Source organism: Schistocerca americana, chromosome 3, assembly GCF_021461395.2.
Source record: "Schistocerca americana isolate TAMUIC-IGC-003095 chromosome 3, iqSchAmer2.1, whole genome shotgun sequence".
Classification (NCBI taxonomy): Eukaryota; Metazoa; Arthropoda; class Insecta; order Orthoptera; family Acrididae; genus Schistocerca; species Schistocerca americana.
The window spans coordinates 373,677,089-373,693,035 of NC_060121.1; the positions used below are offsets into that span (position 1 = coordinate 373,677,089).

At 44.6% G+C, this 15,947-nt stretch overlaps 1 protein-coding gene across 1 annotated transcript in view; it reads left to right on the forward strand.

Annotated features, from left to right (window-relative positions):
• The window catches only part of LOC124606946, a 313,756-nt gene that overhangs the window by 219,215 nt on the left and 78,594 nt on the right, over positions 1-15,947 (forward strand). The window contains exon 7 of the mRNA XM_047139069.1: positions 14,703-15,175. Within this exon, the coding sequence (XP_046995025.1) occupies positions 14,703-15,175 (473 nt within the window). The remainder of the gene's footprint in view (positions 1-14,702; positions 15,176-15,947) is intronic.

Genomic DNA, 15,947 nt, shown 5'->3' on the forward strand with positions numbered 1-15,947 from the left:
GTTAGAGCTCATTTTAGTTTCGTCAGCATATACTGTACTTCCTCGATTCACCGCCAGTTAGCCCAATTGAAGGAAGGTAATGTTGACTTCGGTGCTTGTGTTGACATGCGACTCATTGTTGTACAGTACTAGCATCAAGCACATCAGTACGTAGCATCAACAGGTTAGTGTTCATCACGAACGTGGTTTTGCAGTCAGTGGAATGTTTACAAATGCGGAGTTGGCAGATGCCCATTTGATGTATGGATTAGCACGGGGCAATAGCCGTGGCGCGGTACGTTTGTATCGAGACAGATTTCCAGAACGAAGGTGTACCGACAGGAAGACGTTCGAAGCATTTGATCGGCGTCTTAGGGAGCACGGAACATTCCAGCCTATGACTCGCGACTGGGGAAGACCAAGAACGACGAGGACACCTGCAATGGACGAGGCAATTCTTCGTGCAGTTGACGATAACCCTAATGTCAGCGTCAGAGAAGTTGCTGCTGTACAAGGTAACGTTGACCACGTCACTGTATGGAGAGTGCTACGGGAGAACCAGTTGTTTCCGTTCCATGTACAGCGTGTGCAGGCACTATCAGCAGCTGATTGGCCTTCACGGGTACACTTCTGTGAATGGTTCATCCAACAATGTGTCAATCCTCATTTCAGTGCAAATGTTCTCTTTACGGATGAGGCTTCATTCCAACGTGATCAAATTGTAAATTTTCACAATCAACATGTGCGGGCTGACGAGAATCCGCACGCAATTGTGCAATCACGTCATCAACACAGATTTTCTGTGAAGGTTTGGGCAGGCATTGTTGGTGATGTCTTGATTGGACCCCATGTTCTTCCACCTACGCTCAATGGAGCACGTTATCATGATTTCATACGGGATACCCTACCTGTACTGCTAGAACATGTGCCTTTACAAGTACGACACAACATGTGGTTCATGCACGATGGAGCTCCTGCACATTTCAGTCGAAGTGTTCGTACGCTTCTCAACAACAGATTCGGTTACCGATGGATTGGTAGAGGCGGACCAATTCCATGGCCTCCACGCTCTCTTGACCTCAACCCTCTTGACTTTCATTTATTGGGGCATTTGAAAGCTCTTGTCTACGCAACCCCGGTACCAAATGTGCTCGTGCTGTGTACGCCTGTGATACAATACGCCATTCTCCAGGGCTGCATCAGCGCATCAGGGATTCCATGCGACCGAGGGTGGATGCATGTATCCTCGCTAACGGAGGACATTTTGAACATTTCCTGTAACAAAGTGTTTGAAGTCACGCTGGTACGTTCTGTTGCTGTGTGTTTCCATTCCATGATTAATGTGATTTGAAGAGAAGTAATAAAATGAGCTCTAACATGGAAAGTAAGCGTTTCCGGACACATGTCCACATAACGTATTTTCTTTCTTTGTGTGTGAGGAATGTTTCCTGAAAGTTTGGCCGTACCTTTTAGTAACACCCTGTATACAAACCAACAGAAATTAGGTGACGGACAGGCCAGCCAGCACGGATTCAAAAAACATCGATCATATTAAAGCCAACTTGCACTTTTCTCACGTGACATTCCGAAAGTTATGGGTCAAGGTAATCAGGTAACTATAGCATTTCCTTATTTTTGAAAACCATTTGGCTCAGCACCAAACCAACATGTATTAAGTACGATTATGTGAGCGGGCTGATTATTCCTTCATGGGGGGACGCAATACCTTGGAGAGTCGTCGATAGAAGCAACATAGTGTGCCCCAGGAAGGTGTGTTGGGAACATGGCTGTTTATGTAGTGTACACTGAGGTGACAAGTCATGGGGTAGGGATGTGCACGTACACAGAGGGCAGTAGTATCACATACATCAGTTATAAAAGGCCAGTGGCTTGGCGGAGCTGTCATTTGTGCTCAGGTGATTCATGTGAAACGTTTCCGAAGTGATTATGACTACACGAAGGCAATTGACAGACTTGGAACGCGGAATGGTAGTTGGAGCTAGAAGCATTTGACATTCTATTTCGAAAATCAGTTGGGGATTCAATATCGTGACATCCACAATTTCAAGAGTGTGCCGAAAATACATCTCAGGCATTACCTCTCACCAAGGACAAAGCGCTGACTAGCTGCCTTCACTTGATAACCGAGAGCAGCCGTGTTTGCGTACAGTTGTCAATGCTTTATTATAAGCACCACTGCGTGAAATAACCTCAGAAATCAGTGTGGAACGTACGATGAATGTATCCGTTAGGAAAATGCGGGAAAATATGTGGTGTTAATGGGCTATGGCAGCAGATGACTTAACCAAGTGCCTTTGCTAACAGCATGACATCACCTGCACCGCCTCTCCTAAGTTCGTGACCATATCGGTAGCATCCTAGACGATTGGAAAACTGTAGCCTGGCCAGATGAATCTGGATTTCAGTGGGTAAGAGCTGATGGTAGGGTACAAGTGTGGTGCAGACCCCACGAAACCATGGACCCAAGTTGTCAACAGGCACTGTACAAGCTGCTGGTGGTTCCATATTGGCGTGGGCTGTTTGCATGGGATGACTGCGTCCTTTGGTCCAGTTGAACCAATCATTGACTGGAAATTTTTATTTTTGGCTACTTGGAGACCATTTGCTGCCATTCGTGGACTTCATGTTCCCAAACAAGGATGGAATTTTTAAGGATGGCAATGCACCGCCATGTTACATGTTACCGGGCCACAATAGTTCATGATTGGCTTGAAAAACATTGTGGACAATTTGAGCCATTGATTTGGCAACCCATCGAACATTACGGGACATAATCGAGAGGTCAGTTTGTGCACAAAATCCTGCACCGGCAACATTTTCGCGATTATGGACGGCTATAGAGGCAGCATGGCTCAGTATTTCCGCAGGGGACTTCCAAAGATTTGTTAAGTCCACGCCACGTCGAGTTGCTGCACTACGCTGGGTAAAAGTTGGTCCAACACAATATCAGGATCTATCCCTTGACTTTAGTCACTTCAGTGTATTAATATCATATCTGACAATATTAATAGTATTAATAGTTGCTGAGAGGCGCCCTAGTGCAACATTTTTCGTACGTTAGTTAGGTTTAAGTAGTTCTAAGTTCTAGGGGACTGATGACCTCAGCAGTTAAGTCCCATAGTGCTCAGAGCCATTTGAACCATTTTTGACTAGGGGAGGCTGGAGGGGTGACACATGATATTTCACTTGATGTAAATGCCTTGGCATACGGCAGATTTGTTAACTGGGCAGGATACTGGGAAATGCAGTCCATCTATAACAGAGTTATTGCAATATGACTTGCGCATTCTATCTTAGAATAATACTGAAATTGGGGACCCATACCAAACAGGATTGACGGGTGATGTTGAACAGATAGAAAGAAGGGCGGCACAAATGGCCATAGGAAAAGTATCACGAAAATGCTGGGAAACGTGAATTGACAGATTCAAATTATCCTGCAAAAGCCACATACCAAGTATCGAAAGCCAGTGTTTAGTGACAAATCAAAAAATGCTTCTCCCCCCTGCATATCACTGCCGTAGGTACTGCAAGGGTAAGATTAGGCTAATTACAGCACATGCAGAGGCATAAAGCAGTCCTCCTATATGAGCTCTGTATGCAGCTGTTACAGAAAGAGCTCTAACGTGATACAGTGTTAAGTAGCCTCTGTCCCCAACATTATACAGTAATTTGCATTGTAGATGTAAACATTGACTATAAAGTCCACCAACACTTTCAATTATTTATTACACAAGAACCAAACATTGTACAAATATAATACATGTGTCATTTTGAACAGAAACCCTGAAAGTTTTTTTCATGTATACCGCCACAGCGTAGTTCGGTAATTTGCCGATAGTCAGCGCTAGTCGCAAACACGGCGAGTTCAGGTGCTTAGCGAGCTTTCTGTGTGTTGGAGTTCGACAAAAGCAAGTGTGCTAAAGCTGTTCAACTGATGTTTAGAACCAAGTATGGTAAGAAGCCACCAACAAGGAAGGCCATTTACCACTGCACAACAAATTCGTTATGACGGGTTGCATGTGCCCGGCAAAGAGAAGCAGGCGTCCCAGTGTGAGTTAAGTGAATGTGGAGTCCAAAGAAGCCCGCATCTCGTGGTCGTGCGGTAGCGTTCTCGCTTCCCACGCCCGGGTTCCCGGGTTCGATTCCCGGCGGGGTCAGGGATTTTCTCTGCCTCGTGATGGGTGGGTGTTGTGTGCTGTCCTTAGGTTAGTTAGGTTTAAGTAGTTCTAAGTTCTAGGGGACTGATGACCATAGATGTTAAGTCCCATAGTGCTCAGAGCCGTTTTGAGCCAGCCCAAAGAAGTCGTTGTGTCGTGCATACTGTGGACTCGAAATGTCTCCAGTGACAGTGTGGAAAGTCTTGCGACAGAAGCTGTCTATGAAGCCATTCAGATTAAAGCTAGTGCAGAATCTCAATGACAAAGACAAGCGTTTTGAGTTTTGTTCGCAGTTGCAACAATTGAATGAGGATGTGGGTGGCATTGTTGATCACTTAATTTTTAGCGATGAAGCCACTTTTCACACTAATGGGAAAGTGAACAGGCATAATTGTCGAATCTGGTGTACAAATTATCCACACAAATGCATTTAATTTGAGCGTGATTCCCCAAAGGTAAATGGTTTTTGTGTGCCTTGTCACGTCGAAAACTGTACGGGCCATTCTTCTTCGCCATGAGCACTAGTCACTGGATATTCCTACTTGGACATGTTGCAGCAATGGCTGATGCCTAAAATGCAATCTGACTCCTCGTTCATCTGTCAGCTGGATGGGGCTCCACCCCACTTTCATTGTGAAGTTCGTGGGTACCTGAACACGGAGCTGCCGCGTCAATGGATCGGCCGTGCTACAGAAGGGGACAGCTGTTTAATTAAATGGCCTCCCCGATCACCAGATCTCACTCTGTGTGATTTTTTTGTCTGTGAAGACACATTAAAGATGTGGTATATATACCACCTCTACCACATGATGTAACAGAGGTCCGGGAGAGAATACGGGAAGCGGTTGCCACAGTCGACGATGCCATGCTGGGATGGGTATGGCAAGAATTTGATTACTGTATTGACATCTGCTGGGCTACTCATGGTTCACATATCATCATCATCATCATCATCATCATCATCATCATCATCATCATCAGTTATCTGCTATATTAGCAGGTCCTTTGCCTCTCCATTTTCTGCGATCCATTGCTTCCTTCTTAAGGCTGCTGTATGTTGTACCGTCCATCATGTCACCCAGTATCTGGAATCTCTTCCTTCCTCGCTTCCTTTTCCCTTCTACATAACCTTCTAAAACTGTTTTTATCAGTCCGTCATTCTTTCTTAATATATGCCCAATCCAATTTCTTTTTCTTCTCTTTATTACATCTAGTAACTGTCTTTTCTCTCCCACTCTTCTCAGTACCTCTTCATTTTTTACTCTGTCCATCCAACTTATTCTTTCCATCTTCCGCCATGTCCAGATCTCAAAAGCCTCCAGCCTTTCTCTGTCTTTTTTGCTCATAGTCCATGTTTCAGCGCCATATAGAAGAACACTCCATACAAGACTTTTATGAGTCTCTTTCTGAGTTCTCTGTTCAGACCGCTGCAGAAGATTCTCCTTTTCTTATAAAACGCATCTTTTGCCATTGCTGTCCTTGCTTTAATTTCTGTGGTGCACTTCCAGTCGGTGTCTATCCTGCTTCCAAGATACTTAAAATTTTGCACCTGTTCTAGTGTTTCTCCATTCAGCACAATTTTTATTTCCTTATTTCCTCCTATTGCCAATACTTTTGTTTTATTTGTGTTAGTTTTCATTCCATATTTTTTCCGTTGGTTGCAATGGTGTCCACCAAATCCTGTAATTCTTTTTCCCCTGTGACTAGAAGGACCATGTCATCAGCAAATCTCAAGCACCCTACTCTTCTTCCTCCAATTTCTACTCCTTTCTACTCCAATTTTTACTCCTTCACATATAGAATGTTTGTAAAAAAACTTTTGAGTTCTTCTTCGAAATGCAATATGGATGACATCTGTACAATGTTTAGTTCTTGTGCAATAAATGATTGAAAGTATTCGTGAACTTTATGTACACCTTGTCTATAGCTTCTCATCCTGCCAGATCTTTTGATCAGACAATAATGCAGTGCGATAGGGACCCACAGTTAAATGTTAAATTTGTTGCACTGACTTTCGTTACATGCGCGCGCGCGCGCGCGTGCGCGCGGGTGTGTGTGTGTGTGTGTGTGTGTGTGTGTGTGTGTGTGTGTGTGTGTGTGTGCGCAAAATAAAATGCATACATACATTCTGTTGCACATGTATAACAGACTAGCTGACAAATGCATTGTTGCCTTGGTATTAATTTCGCCCTGTTTCTATTAGAAACTAAACCTATATGTACTTCTACAGTATACAGACAGGTGCTGAACATTGCAATTGATCCGTGTGCTACAGCGAATTTCTTTGAAGGTAGTAATTCTGCTACTCAAATCACTGTCTAGCAGAGCCTTATTTTGGATCCATAGGCCTCTAAGCACAATCTTTTGTGCGGATCCTAACAGGGAAAATTTTGTCACCACGAAATAGTATTTTCGAACAATTGTCGAATGAAACTCTACTACCCGACAGTTGCGGGTTCTAATTTAAGTGTATAAAATTTTACTATTCAATTTATACTTTAATAGGTTGATTGGATTAAAAAATGAAAATAATTGAAATCAGTAAGATAGTCAACACAATGTATTAAAATCGCTGCAAGCAACTATGTCTATACAAAAATCAATATTTTAGTTTAAAAAATAACATAACTACACTGCTCAGAAGAATTAGGGACATATGTGTCTCAACATCCAGTATGTGAAATCTATTTTGATACTGCTGGTACCTGTGGTCTTATTGTATGGCTTGAGTTGCTTTCAAGGCCGACAAGAATTAAAATCATTCACCTTCTGTTGGCTGTGTTATGCATTAAAGTGTCAGAAGAAATTAAGTTAGTACTGGTGTCCCAGTGAGGTATACAAATGGCAGTTGTCATTTGTGGACGTTGTATTCAACCAACATCATGCAATGGGACATCTTAATGTAGCGCAAGTCGCAAGGGTGGTCGGTTTGTTCCAAAAGGATGGACTTTCGACCGTGTTGCCACAGTTGTCAATGCCTCTGTCTGTGTCATCCATAGGTTGTAAACAAGCTGCTGGGAGACAGGTCAGTATACAAGGTGGGTTGGACAAGGGCCACTGGAGCCTTTGTGTCCGATTAGACTGTACCGAACAGATTACGAGAAAGGACCTTAGATCCAGACGTCGTGTGCGGAGACCTGTGGTGAGCGTACCTGACAAATGTTCCGGAAAACGACAGATTACAAGGTTCTGTGATGCCATAGGGGCTTCGTTGTTGACAGCCTTACACATCTTATCGTTGTCCATGGTCGTCTTAGCGCCAGTCAGTACATCGAACAGATCCTATTGGACCATGTGATGGCTGCTGCATACAGCGGTGGCTCTGAATTCCTTCTTATGCCAGGGCCTATATGGTGGCCATCAGCAGCGATATCTTGCGAAGCCTGGACATTGAAGTAATGGAATGGCTGGCGTTTTGAATCCCGACCCAAACCACATCGTGCATACGTGGAACATGCTTGACGGACGTGTTCATGGTTGTCCTGTTCCACAACACACACTCTAAGAACTCTGAAGGGCTCTCATTGGAGGGGTGGGACGGATACCCAGGATGACATCCGTAGAGTTATGTGGAGCATGCCACGTTTGTGTCAGGTAGTGATTAACACTCGTCGAGGTCATACAAGTTAGTGAAACACTCAGTCCAATGAAAAGCACCTAGGATGACGGGATGATTGTTTCCACCTTCTTTTCGACACTTGTCGGACAGTTCAGTTCTTTTTATGTAAACGACCGAGGATGTATTGTTGTGTACTTAATTTTTGAAAGATAACGGTGTAATTTGGTAATATTATTGTTCAGTGGAGTATTGCAGCCGCCGAAAGTAATGTTCACGTAATTCTTTTGAACTGCGTGTAAGTAAATATGTTTATTAGGCAAATGCAGCATCACAGATGGAATGTGTCGTCCTCATTCAAATACAGTAATTCCCCAAATAATCAGCCGTAACAAGGAAGCTGTAATAGTTGGTTTGCGCCCACACTACATATTAATGAAGCTTTATAGTTGTCTTAAAACTAACAATTTTATCACTTAGCGAACAGCTTGTCTTCTATTATGGGTATTCGAAATTAGTTTTGATCAACTTCAGTGTTCTAAACGACCTTTTTCCGCTGCTGTTTGTGGTTGTTAGTGACGGATACGTTGTTAGAGACACTTCGATATGAAGAGAACAATCTTTGACTTTTTATGAGTCTCATTTTAGTTGAAATAACAAAGGATAAAATCGTCTGTTCCGCGTAATTGCACACTTCAAACAGCGAAAACTCGGTTGACAAAAAGTCTTAGCCATTTTCTGATCGTGGTGATTTGCGTTTGACCTCTTGCCACCCTGAATTTGACGCCAGGGAGCGCGGAGTTGAGGGCCGATTCATATCAGTTGTCCACTGAAAAATTCAGCCGAATAAGCCCATATAATATAGTCAATGCCTTTTACGATGATAAGTGTGCTCGCACAGGGAAATTTATTTAAATTACTGTGATGTGGTCACCCAGAATGTAGCCGAGATGGCCTGCTCGTAAATGCGTCCCTGCAGCCCAGCATTTCCAGCTATATAACAACTTACATAACGCTGTCCGAAGGCCCCATCCATCCCACGCCAGGTAATGATGAGGTACGGGTGTATACTCGTATATTATCAGCAAGGTAGATTTCGTAACGAGATATTTCTGCATAACTTGACTGTCTCCTGCTAGTTAACATTCTGTAAATACAAGGGGCGTTCGGAAATGATGTATAATATTTCTTTCGCGTGCTTTTTTAATGAACATGAGTCAGTCCACATGGGATTTTTCAAATGCTCCATAACGATGTCATTACACCACTGCCACCTTCCTGAAAACTTCATTATTTCGTCAAGGAGCCATTGTGTAGGAGATACTGCACACTCACCTGTGGCCAGCTGCCCATCATTCGTCGTTGTAGCCCTAGTCCTCATATCGCAGCGCGTCCTTCATGTTATCGAATGGTGCATAAGTAGATAGAATATGGTGATTGTGGTGGGAGTGGCAGTAATGAGCGCCACTGATGTCAACTTCGCAGTCGTAGGTTTGCTTGTGTGAGGCAGCGCATCGTTGTGCAGAAGCCTTTTGATCTCACACTTCAGTCAAATATTTTTTGACTCCTTCCTTCCGGAAAAACCATGCGATCAACCCTTTTGTATGATAGTCGCCTTCTATCTTGTCGATAGCTTTCTCTAATTAACAATAAACAAGCACTGGCCTTTATTTCACTACACACTGTGTGCACGAGTGCCACCTGTCGTCTGTGTGGTGTACCAGAATTAGTTCATCGTCCTACGGGAGGACGTGGCATTAGTTTGAGCGGTATTTGTAAAACAACACAGTTGCTGATCATTTCCGAATGACCCTCATAGTAATGATGCCGTGATGGCTCTCAGCTTTCCCATCAAATGTTGCAGGTATACTCCCTGTCGCCTTACGCATTAACTCTGAGTGATGGAAAGGCACTCGCAAGAGACAGGTCATCGCCAATGAAAAGCAGTTAAACTCTATATTTGTCTGCACAGCCCAACACTACACTCCGTTGAGGTATATCCATGTATAACACACATACACAAATCACATTCACATCACCTTCATCCTTAGCTGAGGTAAGGAGCTCCACAAGGGACAAAATCAAAATAGTCTCTATACCCCGGCTCTGACAAAGACTCTTCGGAGGTTCCGTTGTTTAAAAGGTGAATGCTGGAACTGGTGAGTCATCTCCCAAATATTCCCAGCTGGGACTTTTCTCAGCCCCACTGCCATCTCGCCAGGTATTTGGCTGGACAGTCCGGATTCTTCATTGGGTCATTACTCGAACAGCCCGCTTTTGACACAGGCAGTTCATCTGTCACAGTTCGGGTGTTTTCCATATTTCTGTTAACTCGATGTACAGTGTTAATGGTTCCATTGGCGTGTAGGTTTTTAGATCACAGCGAACAAATACAAGGGTAGTTTCCAGTCACTTAGCGACAGCAGTACGTATCAGCAATTGTGATTTGTGTGATGAGCTGTTCCCCCTTAAGGGCTACTGCTTTCTGCAGTGAAGGTTGCACCCTCTGAGCGTACTGTACCCAGTCACCAGTTTCGTCATTTCGAATACAGTTCAAGGTAGCGATGTAGAAAAAACGACTGGACTTATTTCTTTCAATATTTCTGTTCTCTAAAGTACCAGGCGTTCTCATATGGCTAATTTACCATTACATTGCAATTCGTGTACGCGATGAAGGTCGTGTACTTTAGTTATTTAGGTTTCCCGTGTTTCATCAAAATCAATACCCTATAATATTGTTCTTGAACTAAGCTAGTGATGTCTCCAGATTTCAATGACATTGAGATAATAAAATTCGATGTACGAGGTGCATTCAAGTTCTAAGGCCTCCGATTTTTTTCTAATTAACTACTCACCCGAAGTCGATGAAACTGGCGTTACTTCTCGACGTAATCGCCCTGCAGACGTACATATTTTTCACAACGCTGACGCCATGATTCCAATGCAGCGGCGAAGGCTTCTTTAGGAGTCTGTTTTGACCACTGGAAAATCGCTGAGGCAATAGCAGCACGGCTGGTGAATGTGCGGCCACGGAGAGTGTCTTTCATTGTTGGAACAATCTGAAAGTCACTAGGAGCCAGGTCAGGTGAGTAGGGAGCATGAGGAATCACTTCAAAGTTGTTATCACGAAGAAACTGTTGCGTAACGTTAGCTCGATGTGCGGGTGCGTTGTCTTAGTGAAATAGCACATGCGCAGCCCTTCCCGGACGTTTTTGTTGCAGTGCAGGAAGGAATTTGTTCTTCAAAACATTTTCGTAGGATGCACCTGCTACCGTAGTGCCCTTTGGAACGCAATGGGTAAGGATTACGCCCTCACTGTCCCAGAACATGGACACCATCATTTTTTCAGCACTGGCGGTTACCCGAAATTTTTTTGGTGGCGGTGAACCTGTGTGCTTCCATTGAGCTGACTGGCGCTTTGTTTCTGGATTGAAAAATGGCATCCACGTCTCATCCATTGTCACAACCAATGAAAAGAAAGTCCCATTCATGCTGTCGTTGCGCGTCAACATTGCTTGGCAACATGCCACACGGGCAGCCATGTGGTCGTCCGTCAGCATTCGTGGCACCCACCTGGATGACACTTTTCGCATTTTCAGGTCGTCATGCAGGATTGTGTGCACAGAACACACAGAAATGCCAACTCTGGAGGCGATCTGTTCAACAGTCATTCTCTCCACTTTCTCGATCATGTCGTCAGACCGGCTTGCGCGAGCCCGAGGTTGTTTCGGTTTGTTGTCACACGATGTTCTGCCTTCATTAAACTGTCGCACCCACGAACGCACTTTCGACACATCCATAACTCCATCACCACATGTCTCCTTCAACTGTCGATGAATTTCAGTTGGTTTCACACCACGCAAATTCAGAAAACGAGTGATTGCACGCTGTTCAAGTAAGGAAAACGTCGCCATTTTAAGTATTTAAAACAGTTCTCATTCTCACCGCTGGCAGTAAAATTCCATCTGCCGTACGGTGCTGCCATTTCTGGGACGTATTGACAATGAACGCAGTCTCATTTTAAGACAATGCCACGACAATGCCCATGTTTCTATCTCTTTCCAGTCCAGAGAAAAAAAATCGGAGGCCTTAGAACTTGAATGCACCTCTTACCTTTCAATAAAGAAAAAAATCTTATAATTCGATGTTGTAAAAATCCCCAGTAGTATCGTAGTTAAAAGAGAATTACTCTGAATGTTGATTTCAGATGAAACAAGTTTACTGAAAGGTGTTGGTCCATAAAAAGGCGAATGTTTTGCTGTATATGTAATGCTTGTAACTTTTTTGATTTACAGAAGTGTTGAAATAAAAAAAAAAATACGCTACCTGCACATCACCAAATGCGTGTGGCCGTAGACTGAAGGGGCGCAGTGTCACTTCTGTGGATTCTTTCAGCTGTTGGAGTGAACTACTGCATCCTATTATTATCTGTAGATGGTGGGTGACGATCGAAACCGCTAATTTCGTATGGAAAGTGTGTGTGTGTTTGGGTCGGAAAATATTTACTAAACTTTCATCTTGGCAAGTTATTGATGAGAAGTTGGTAAAGGAATAAACATACTGGAAAGCAGTAGCTACTATTCCCAGTTCTTGAACAGACTTTTGCTGGATATTCCTGAATTCAGCTCACAAATAATTCGTATTACGGACGTTTAGACTGACAGTGTTTTCAAAATATTATCGTGTATGACATTACGAAACTTAACAAGGTATGCCATTTATTTTTGTAACGCCCATGTCCGTTTGAAATAAATATTTGTTTATGCACACCAACAGTTTTGTGCTATGCTGCTCCAAAGTGAATGTATTATCAAGTCATAATCCCAAGAATTTAACAATGTGAATCACTTCTGTTTGCTCGTTACCATGCTTAGACTTAATGTTCAGTGGAAATCCCCTAAAATGAATGTCGTATGCCTTTTCGAAGTTCATTGACAAAGAAGAGGGTAGGAGCCATGGAGATTTCATTAAACTCTTTCTAAAATTATGCATGTACGGGGTTTGTCCGGAAAATACGTATAAAAATTGAATAATAACTTTATTTTACAATTATTCAGGTATTACAATATGGTCTCCTTCAAAGTACTCGCCCTGAGACGCGATACGCTTCTGCTAACGCCGTTTCCACTGTTGATAACATTGCTGAAAGTCTCCAGTTGTGATGTTGTTCAGTTGCCGTGTCATTTCCACCTTGATGGCTTCCACATCTCCCAAGTGCCGCCCCCGAAGCACCATTTTGCATTTCGGGAACATGAAGACGTCACACGGGGCTAAATCGGGTGAATAAGGCAGGTGGTCTGTCACGGTGATTGAGCTTCGAGCCAAAAACTCGCGCACAACGAGCGACGTGTGAGCGGGCGCATTGTCGTGATGAAGGATCCACCTGCCCCCTTTTGCCAACTCCGGCCGAACTCGGGCCATACGAGCTCCGAGACGTGTCAGAACTTCAACGTAAAAATTTCCGTTCACTCTCTGGCCGGGAGGGACAAATTCCTTGTGAACAATGCCCCTAGAATCAAAGAAAATAATCAACATTGTCTTCACATTGGACCTTGATTTTCGCGACTTTTTTGTTCTCGGTTGTCCTGCTAGTTTCCATTCCTTGCTTTGAGCTTTGAGCTCCACATCGAATTCGTAAAACCAGGACTCGTCTCCAGTGATGACTCGGTTGAGAAAGTCCCCTCGTTCCTCTGCTTCCAACCAATCCTCACAGCACTCAACCCTCTTTGCTTTCTGTTCTGGCGTCGAGAGCTTCGGTACGATTTTCGCACACAATTTCTTCATTTCAAGTTTTTGTGTCAGGATTTCGTGAACGATTGTTTTGGGGATTGACAGCTCGTCAGCAATCATTCTGCCTGTCAATCTACGGTCTTTAAGAACACAAGCCCGAATTCGTTCAACATTTGCATCGGAACTCGATGTCGACGGGCGTCCTGGGCGCGGGTCATCGTTCACTTCTTCTCGGCCATCCCGGAACCTTTTTAACCACTTGTTCACGGTTGGTTCCTTCAGAGAATTGTCTCCGTAAACCTGTTTCAAACACTCAAAAATCTCACGGCCATTATTGCCTAGCTTTGCAAGAAACTTGATGTTGACGCGCTGTTCCTCAATCAGAGAGAGCTCCATGACGACGGCAGGTGAAAAAGGGCAACTGCCAACAAGCTGCAGCACACTCCCACCTTCACGCGGAGTGCTCTGACTCGAACTGAGCGTTGGTGGGATTGGTTACAGCAGTAGTCCCACCTGGCGGTGACTGCAACTTGTAACATAAAGACATTATTCAACGTTTATACGTATTTTCCGGACAAACCTCGTATTGAAACTTCCTGGCAGATTAAAACTGTGTGCCGGACCGAGACTCGAAATCAGGACCTTTGCCTTTCGCGGGCAAGTGCTCTACCAACTGAGCTACCCAAGCACGACTCACGCCCCCTCCTCACAGCTTTACTTCTGCCAGTACCTCGTCGCCTACCTTGCAAACTTTCTTTCAGGAGTGCTAGTTCTGCAAGGTTCGCAGGAGAGCTTCTGTAAAGTTTGGAAGGTAGGAGACGAGGTACTGGCAGAAGTAAAGCTGTGAGGAGGGAGCGTCAGTCGCGCTTGGGTAGCTCAGTTGGTAGAGCACTTGCCCGCGAAAGGCAAGGTCCTGAGTTCGAGTCTCGGTCCGGCACACAGTTTTAATCTGCCAGGAAGTTTCATATCAGCACACACTCCGCTGTAAAGTGAAAATTTCATTCTAGAAACCTCGTATTGCTGTTAATCGCATTGTTTGTATCATCTGCAAACAAACTAAACGTGTCATCTGGAAATGTTACTGCGGGGGTCATTAATATACACGAGAACGTGTAAGGCGGGAAGACTAATCCTCGGGGAACATCACATGTAATTCCAATTCGTCGGTCCGCCGTTCGGTGAGAATAGCATACGCCGTGTTCATTAGACGTGACGACTTCGGCCAGATGTGTGAGAGCGTGCCGGCGTGCCCGCAGGCTCGTCGCACACGCCGCCGTCGGTGATCGTGGCGAAGATCCGCGAGAAGCTGCGCAGCTCGCACTCGGTGTGCGCGTCGCTGTCGCTGTCGCAGTCTGAGGAGGGCGGCAGCAGCATGCCCGGCGCGCTGTCGCTGTCCGTGCCCGCCTGCGCGTCCGCCTGCGACGGGGGGGCCTCCCGGCGGCGCTTCTCGCGCGCGGCGCGGCGCGTGCTGCGCGACCTACCCCAGGACTCGCACCTGAGCGTGCTCACTCCGGACAACCGCCGCTTCCTCGACAACCAGGGCCGCAACAAGTCGCCCGACGTGCCGCGCAAGCGCATCGTCTTCGGCGAGCGCTCCTTCACTTTCGCCGGCGACGGCGACCTCGTGGAGGTGCAGCCGCCGCTGTCACAGCAGTCTCCGCCGCAGCCGCCGCCGCTCGCAGACATGGCCGGCCGCGCCAGGCCCCGACCGCTACTCCACAAAGACTCCGTACGTATCGCCTGTCTGCAATTCGACAACTGGAGCATACTAGACGGGAGCCACTCGGAAGGTCGGGAAAAAATTTGTTAATAATACGCCGTCTTCGGTCATAATATTTCACTCTCCCGGTGCTGCAGACACATTTCGGAAGCTACAACTAGATTACATTAGATTCGTACTTGTTCCATAGATCATGAATACGACACTTCGTAATGATGTGGAACGTGTCAAATTAATAAAAGGTGTCTATACAAGATATTACATTAGACAAAATATTACATGACACTTAATAATTTTTTTTTTTTTTAATTTTTTGGAGGTTGGGAAATTACCCACTTACTATATCAAAAATTCACATAATGAGTAGAAGGAGTTGCCATTAAGGAATCCTTTTATTTTCCTTTTAAATGCTATATGGCTCTCTGTCAGACTTTTGATGCTATTAGGTAAGTGACCAAAGACTTTTGTGGCAGCATAATTTACCCCCTTCTGAGCCAAAGTTAGATTTAACCTTGAGTAGTGAAGATCATCCTTTCTCCTAGTGTTGTAGCCATGTACACTGCTATTACTTTTGAATTTGGGTTGTTAATAACAAATTTCATAAGAGAATATATATATTGTGAGGCTACAGTGAAGATTTCTAGCTCTTTAAACAAGTGTCTGCAGGATGATCTCGGATGAGCTCCAGCAATTATTCTGATTACACGCTTTTGTGCAATGAACACTCTTTTACTCAATGATGAGTTACCCCAGAATATCATGCCATACGAAAGCAGAGAAT